We start from the raw sequence: 8,724 nt of genomic DNA, 5'->3' as shown, positions 1-8,724 counted from the left end.
AAATGACTACTGTGATCAATTGCTTGCAATGAACCTGTTACTTGATTGTGCAAGTATGTGAACCATTCGTTGTGGACTGTGATTATGATTATATTAGGATGGAGTGTCACGTTCTGACACATATATCTTGGATCGGATGTCACATTCTGACACATACATTGAATCTAGTGTCACATTCCGACACATATATTAGATCGGATACCACGCCGATATAAACTAACATTTTAAGTATGGGTCCCATGAGAAGAATATTGTTGACTGTGGTATTGAGATTGACACTATGAAAATATATAATACTTATAAAATGATAAGTGGTAATTTGTGTCCATATATGGTTGTCTTTATTATATTGTAGTTACTTGTATATGTTTCACTTATTGGGCTAATCGTGTGGTTTTATCAGTATACTGTTGTTTATGTGTACTGATACTGCACTTGTTATTTTCTTGTTGAGTATAGGTCATCTTCAGGCGGCTGCTGACAGACCTCAGATAGGATACCAGTAATCGTGAATCCAAGGGTGAGCTCTTTAAGGATGCCATGGATTTCGTCTTAGTTCTTAGTCCACCCTTTCGGACTTAGACTACATCTTTTAGACTTATTTTTTATTGTTGTTTTGGGGGTTGCATCCCCTACTCTTACACTTGTTACTTAGTAATTTTGGTGCAATGACTTTTAGGTAGGGGTGTGCATTCGGTGTTTCGGTTTGATTTTGTGTTATTCGATTTCGATTTTTCGATTTTGAAAAAGTGTAATCCAATTAAAAAAATTGGTTTGGTTCAGTTTTTCTCTTTTTGATTTGATTTTTTTAGTTCTGTTATATCAATAATTAATAGTATAATCAACGTTATATTTGCATGATTCAAAAAAATTACGTATAATGAGAAGTAATAATAGTGAATCTCTTAAATATACTTTCTAAAATAAGTCATGAGTAAAACTTTAAAACACAATACTTAGTAAAATAAGAATGGCCAGTGACTCGGACCTAAATATCCTAATACAGTAAATTACTAATACCCTGATAAAAATCATCCAACTAAAAAAAAGAGGATAAAAATGGTTAATTATAACTTTAATTCTTAACCTAAATATTATATATGTAATTAGTAATATATATATATATATATATATATATATATATATATATATAATAATTCAGTTTTTTGATTTTTTATTTTTCTAAATCCGAAACCAAACCAAAAAATCAATCCAAATTAAAATTTGGTTTAATTTGATTTAGTTTTTCAGTTTAATCTGAATAATGCACCTCCCTACTTTTAGGTTCTAGGGGGTTGACTTCCGCATGTTTGAATTGTTTTATGACTATGTTTAGATTTATTCCTGAGTTTATGAGAACTCAACTTAAAACTGATATAAAAATTATTTCCATATTTTTATACCTAATTTTGTGTTAGGATGCTAGTTCGGGTGTAGTATTGATTCTCCCATCGGAGGATTAATGTAGTATTGATTCTCCCATCGGAGGATTAATGTAGGTGTCATTCATGGCCCGATTTGAATCGTGATGTTTCCGGCATGCATTTTTTCAATAAGTTGATTTAGTGAAAAAGTCATATTTTATAACTCAAATTTCTCATTAATTTACGGTAAAAAAAAACTTTGTTTCCGGTAGTGATATATACCCTCCTCCCCCTTTTGGGTGACAAAATATCAACACCCCCCTCTAACTATTTATTGGCAATTATCAAAAAAATATTAATGTACTTCGATTTGAATGCTTCAAGAAAGAAATTGTACTACGATGAAAAAATTGTTATAGGTAAACTGCACATGGGGAAATGGACAAAGCAAATTGTTCAGAACGGAAAGAATAAAACTAATGGGGAGATGAGTATTATTTTTATTGAAAGTGTAATTGCCTCTCTCTCTCTCTGCATTCTCAACCAATGATTTCTCCATTATTGTAAGAAACCCAACAATTCTTTTATCAATTTTAACGGAGAGAGTATATAATTAACAACTCGTTTGAATTGTTGTTACATATAATGCTTCTGACGGAGCATTGAGTGTTATCGGTAGAGCTGATGCTTCAGGTTAATGGATATTGATTTTTTGACTTTATTTAGAGATTTAGTTGATGACATGTAGCAATTTTCTCTAAGAAAAAAACTTATATGTTTAAGAAAATTTATGTTATCTTGTTACAATAATTTTTTTATGTAGATATGTAATTATTTTTTTCATTTCAGATAGTTCAAATTTTTTATCAAATATAAATAATCATTTTGCTGAAGTTTTGCAGCCCACGACCCACCAAAGTTTTGCCTCTGGCCTTGCCGGGCCAGGCCGGATTATGGCCTAGGGGCCTCAAAAATCGAGTTTGTGGGTTGGGCCATTATTTTATTTTATTTTTGTTTAACACTAGTCTCTCTCCAACTAATGTATTGTTATCAATTTAATTGTGAAATAATTGTAACTATTGTGAATTTAAAAGTTGAAATTTGAAATTTCAAATATCAAATTTTATTTTTCACACAATCTTTTCTCTATATCCACAATTTTCAACGTCTTGAGCATATTGATTTGGCTTACAACAATCTGAAAGGAGAAACTCCATCTGAATTTGTTGAAGAATTTGACGTTGATGTTTTTGAACAATACTGATTCTCAATTGGGTTGATCTAGCGGGCTCCCAGACCTGAACATACCAATCCCGACTCGATCCAAGAAATTTGGGCCATGGAGCTGGTTCAGCTTTATCAATGCTAGGCCCTTAGTGGGCTGGTTTTATCGGGCTAAAATGGAGTTACTCTAGCCCAATTGACAGCTTTAAGTAGATTCTTCTAGGCAAAGTTTCAAGAAGCTCACTGAAGATTTTTAAGCTTGTTAATATATTCACACACTATTCACTATGCAAAATATACTTTTAGATTTAGTTATTAAATTTTTGTAACGATTCGATCCGTCATTTTTAAAAATGTATCTTGTGCGAAATCCTAAAAGCTCTTGAAATACATTACCAATTTAAAAATTGGGTGCACAACAAAAAATTAGAATTTTAAAATTAATCTAGAGTGACGTCAGACCGCTATAACGCCTGCATGGTCGCTATAGCGGGACTGATGGAATTAGATCCTAAATATGATGTCTTTTATTTTTCCTCCCACTTTCATTAAGAAAACATATTAGGGTTGCTCCAAAAACTCCCCTAAGTCATTTTAAGCTTGGAAAACATTTGTGGAGGGTGTAAGGGATTGCAGCGTAAAGGAGGCTAAAATTCAAGAATTTTCAATCAAATCCGTTAAGATTCGCCTTCATGGAGCCAAAAGCTCATAAAACCAGAATTCTACAACAGTGTTTGGCGTCCAGGTAGGCTTAGACTTAAGTGAGTAGTTTAAATCTGCATCTACCACATATAATTTTATAAATTGATGGAAGACTTCATGCCTAGGCCTTCGGACACGAATGGGGATGGTTACAAGTGTTGTGCAATGTTGTTAAGATGAAAATTTATGAGATAGATAACGTTGTTCTATAACAATTGTTGGGCGTAGATTTCATGAGTGCCAACCTGTGGGTATTGAATTGTAATAGAAAATTTTCCAAGAAATGTGAAACTTTATAGAATAGGAGAGTTAATTTCTAGGAACAAAATATATGCATATGTTGGGGGGCTAGTGTGGAGTTATTGATATAAATGTATAGCCAGTAGCGGAGCCCACTTGTAGTTAGGGGGTTCATCTGAATCCCCTTTGCCAGAAAATTATACTATTTATACATGATTAAAATAATATTTAATTTATATATAGTAGATGTCGAACCCCCTTCGACTAATTCGTGTGTCTATTTCTTCAAATTTTGAATCTCCTTTGTCAAAATTCTGACTCCGCCATTGTGTGTAGCTATGGGTTATAATTGTGATCATATGGGACATGTTTCATGCATCTGCTATGTAAGAATTGTGACTAGGAGTCTAATTGTTGTTAATAACTTGTGATACTTGTGATTGTGATTTTGTATGCTGGTACATGATATCTCTTGATTGGCTTAGATACCACGCTTGGTATGGAATAATTTTGATTGGTATGGATTATACGTTTGATACATGATATCTCTTGGTTGTATCGGGCACCAGGCTTGGTATGTACTATTGATTAGCATGGGTAACACACCTGGTACGGGATATCATCGATTGGCTCGGATAGCACGCCTAGTACAAGTTATCATTATGTATGCTTGTTGGTTCTTTGAGTGAACTGGATTGTTCTATGATATGTTGGTCCATGAGTTCGTAGACTTACACAAGACCGGTGAAGAAGTTGAATGGCTCCTATACATTCCATTTTGACCCAAATCAATGGCTCCTATATGCATATACTGCGATAGTTAAGTTGCAAAAATAATGGTTGAAAGCATTATGTATAACGGTAAGTCTCATCACATACAATGAAGACACAATATTGTGAGACAATTACTCTCTGGTGGAATTATTACAATTGACTATTGAAAGTCAAAGGATAATGTGTCGGATCCACCTACAAAAGGCTTAACTAGAGAGGTAGTTGAAAGATCCTCAAAGGGAATGGGACTATGGCAGATGATAAATTATCGTGGCGGTAACTCTACCTAAAAGACTGGAGTTCCCAAGATCTAGGTTCAAGAAGATTAAATAAAGTTATTGATAATGGTTCAACATTGTCAAAATAATTTTTATGATTCATTCTCATGCTGAGACAATATTCAGTAATAAGAATATGACATTAAGACTTTTTAATGATTTTTAAGTTTGATACAGAGTTTATCAATGGTGTATCTACGGGATAACACTTTTAGAAATCACCTACGTAAGTGTGAAGTGTAAGCTACTTTAAGGAGAATCCAATAAGGCTATTTCTCTACGCGCTTATGAATCAGGAAGTGTTCATGGCTAAAACGAATAAAACAATGAGAACCAAAACACAGTTTAAAGGGTTAATTGTGTGAATTATGTTGTATAGGTATTCATCAAAGTTCGACGGTTCAAAGATATCAAATCTATCGACTGACCGAGTATATCCGATATATGTTCACTATGAAAAGTTTAAAGAAAAACCTACTTATCCAGATGCAATTAGTCCTTACTTGCAAATCACGCAGTTTTTTTATGCATATATTTTAACAATAGTCATTCTCCATTCATGTGGGGATTGTTGGGTTTAAGTAAGATGTGAATTGAAAAATGAGAATTAGAAAATGTAGGGGAACTAAGTGAAGAAAAAATGAAAATTCATTTCTTCCTCATTGGTAGAATAGAGAAAAACTTTTGTTCTTATATTTGAAAACACTTTCTTTAGCTGTTAAAGAATTAAGTAAAGGATACCCCTCGCACCATCGTCGCTCGCTTCTCTCGGCTCGGCTTTGGCTTCAACTTTAACTTTAACAAATGATATGATTGATTGATAATTTTTTATACAAAATTTATTTATTAGTCTCATTAAGTAATTTTATTTTTTCTTAATATTAATTTGCTAAATTATTTATTAATTAATTTGTGAATTATGAATTAATTAATTTGTGGAATGAAATTAATTAATTAATTTGCGGAACATAATTAATTTAAAATTTGTGAAACTGTTTCGAAAAGGACATGTTCCTTCCAAACAGACATTTTCTTTCCCAAAAGACACCATGCTTGTTCTGAACAAATGAGTCTTTTCTGAATAGGTGAGTTTACACATGTTATTGGCTATAAATGAGAGGTTTCCTCTCAGTTTTCTGCATCGAATTTTCTCATTCTTCTATATACATTTTCTTACAAACAAAATAGAACCTTTGTGTAATTTCGTTGCTGACTTTTGAATTCGCTAAAGTTACTGAAGTGTGATGTGCTGCTACTTCTTTAACATGTCTATCCATTTTATCCTGAGTGAAAATAATCCACAAATTGGATATGGTGAAAAAATTACATTCATTAAGGACACACATCGAATTATGTGGCCTCAAATAGTTTCTTTCTTTCATCTTATAAGTATTTCTAATTTACTAATCTAAACCCAGCATATAACAAGATTATGGTAGTAGAAGAGAGAATGAGAGAATATAGATGAGTAGAGAATTTGTGAAAAAAGGATGAATGAGTATTTATAGAGTAGAGAATAGAGATAGAATTAAAGTGTATTTTGTTAAAACTTGGAGTTGGTGGTGTTTAGGGGGTGGGAAGGGCCAAAATAGCCATTTGAGGGTCCCACTGGCCATTGACCAACGGTCCTCCAATGGCTCTTTAAGTTTAGAAGAAAAAAAACTCATAGTGAACAAATTCTTTTAGGTAATAAATAAAATTTAAACTTAAAATATAGAAGTTACAGCAATGGTTGTAGTCTTATGTTTAAACCGTCTGCCATCGATAAGTTCAATGTTAGCATAGGTGTGTAGCATTACTAGAAGAAGAAAATTAATTGGAAGTACCAAACAGATTTTACCAAAAATGATTTTCGCTGGTAGTTAAATTACTAACAGATTGGGAACAAATCGTTTTATTTTTTTCAAATTAATAACGGATTACTTAATTTGCCAATTAAACTGTACCAACGTCTATGTTTAGTGAGTAGATATCACGGCAAAATGTAACAATTTAATTTAGCAAGAGAAATAGAATCAATTTGCGGGAATAGTTGACAGATAATTAGGATTGTTTGTGGTTGTTAATATAAGAATGGAAAAGAGATGATTCAAGAAATAGTAGAGCCATGGGCGCTTCTTCCCTTTAAATCTTGTATAATTTCATCACAAGTGGATCTGCATTGCTTGGGCAACAGACAAGTCCTCGTTAATTGTAGTAACTTGTCCAATATGAGTTCCCCATCCAATGCCAATACTCTGCCACATACATTGAATCATATAACACAACAAAATCAGTGCAAACATCATTGTACCAACTACCCTTGAAATAGCCAACGTAATATAAGGCAGCTAAGAAAAAATCAGTTATATTCATGTACATTTTCCAATAAAAGATACTGTGATCATCTTAGATGTGCTGGCGAGCATGTTGATCCGCTAAACATGGAAAAGTGAGATAGGAATAGGGTGGGATTAACGAAGACCTTATTGCTACTTTAGTGGATTAGAGGTCGTTTTTGAAAGACATTAGTGATCCATAAATGATTTGAAAGAAATATGATTAAAAATGTTGAAGATAGAAAAATACTGAACACAAAATTAAAGATAATCAAAATAAAATAATGCTAGCATAATAATATGCTTTAAACTAATTTGGAAATATATGTTCATTGTTAAAGTCTACAAGACAACTAATTAATTCCACTTTATTTCAAAACTAATTTGTCAAATTAGAAGTGGTTATTCAATATGGGTGTCCAATTAGGAGCTAGCTCATCATGACTTTTAGTTAACAACATTCACATACCCGTTGAGTTTGCAGGCAAGGTAAGATTCCACAAATTGTTCAGTGCTTCTTAGACTCAAACTTTCACAAAGCCTGTAATGCTTCTGCAGATAATATTTCTGATGTTGGTTCTCCGCAACAAAAAAATCACAATTATTTTCTTTCCAGAAGAGACTTATTTTTGTTAGAATTCTCCTATTAAGCTTCATTTGCCGCCTTATCTTTGATTGTTGTGCTTGTTTTCTCTCTTCTTCTGTTGAACAGAATATAGCAGATCTCAGGTGCGTACTTAACCCGAAATTCTGCATAATAAATAACATGCCTCCAGTTAATTATCCGTATAAGAAATAAAGGAAGACTTTTAACACGTATCTTAAGAGTGAGATTGAGAGACTAACAAGAGAATTTTTATTGGTTGGATCATGAGTTTCCCAGAAAAAATCACATAGAGATTTATAAGAAACAATTCTCTTATCATATGTGATTTTTACTGCTTCAGTATGTCCTGTTTTTCCTTCAGAAACCTCTTTGTAGGAAGGTTTCCTTATAGTTCCTCCATAATAACCTGTTGAAGTTCTTAAAACTCCTTCTAATCGACCATATGCTGCTTCAACATCATGAAATCTATCTACAATTTTACGAAACCTGGTTGAAAATTGACATCTACGGGTGTATGTATTAAGATATAGAAATTAAAAAGAGAGAAAAATAAGAGCATGTACCTCCAGCAAAAATTGCTTGACACAGGAATTCTGCCGGAATATTATTATTATTATTATTATTATTATTATTTTTATCATCAGTGTATTCCGAGTCGGAGTTGTCTGAATCTTGAGATTTACTCCGTTCAAGCAACTTGTAGTAACGCATAATTGACAAAATTATGTACTTCTAATTTATGCCTTTGTCTTTCAGAAAAGAGGGATCGATAATGTGTGTGTGAATGTATATAATAAACCAAACAATCCTTCAGAAAAAGCTGCGTCGTATGAACGTAGAAATGGAAATATAGAGAAATGGAGAAGAGCAAAAAATCCGCATCTATACTACTGCTTGTGGATCACCACTTTGAATATTGCCTAATTTAGAAAACGGAATACCTTAATATTAACATGTGTCATCCAACACTATTTCGCAAAAAAGAAAATTGTAAATAATATACTATCCATTAAAGCTAACTATATTTATTTTTAGATGTGATTTTTTAAAGGTGAAAATAAAATTTTAATGTGTGAAGGATTATTATAGCTAATTTTAACCACTGAAGGTAAATATAACTATTAAATGTGATTGTTGTTGAAAAGTATACAAAAGGATAAAATATAGATTATTTTTAATAATTGAACAGAAAAATAAATATAACCCTTTTTGCTTTT

General features: G+C 32.3%; 1 protein-coding gene across 1 annotated transcript; it reads right to left on the bottom strand.

The window, feature by feature from the left end:
• Positions 1-6,554: 6,554 nt before the first annotated feature.
• LOC129874217 (uncharacterized) lies at positions 6,555-8,459 on the bottom strand. Its single transcript, XM_055949473.1, has 4 exons — positions 8,071-8,459; positions 7,747-7,976; positions 7,370-7,650; positions 6,555-6,819 (listed from the first exon to the last, which is right to left on the bottom strand). Exons 1-4 carry the CDS (start codon positions 8,216-8,218, stop codon positions 6,672-6,674), a joined length of 807 nt encoding a protein of 268 aa, XP_055805448.1. The 5' UTR covers positions 8,219-8,459; the 3' UTR covers positions 6,555-6,671.
• Positions 8,460-8,724: the final 265 nt, after the last annotated feature.

This window comes from Solanum dulcamara, chromosome 11 (genome assembly GCF_947179165.1).
Source record: "Solanum dulcamara chromosome 11, daSolDulc1.2, whole genome shotgun sequence".
NCBI lineage: Eukaryota > Viridiplantae > Streptophyta > Magnoliopsida > Solanales > Solanaceae > Solanum > Solanum dulcamara.
This window is presented reverse-complemented; position numbering and strand designations above follow the sequence as displayed.

Excerpts from the sequence above, each read along its gene's own strand:
- LOC129874217 (XM_055949473.1), bottom strand. The coding sequence starts at position 8,218 with ATGCGTTACTACAAGTTGCTTGAACGGAGTAAATCTCAAGATTCAGAC. Across the intron at positions 7,651-7,746 it reads CAACCAATAAAAATTCTCTT|AATTTCGGGTTAAGTACGCA; the intron begins GTTAGTCTCTCA and ends TTTATTATGCAG. Across the intron at positions 6,820-7,369 it reads CTTGCCTGCAAACTCAACGG|AGTATTGGCATTGGATGGGG; the intron begins GTATGTGAATGT and ends TGTATGTGGCAG.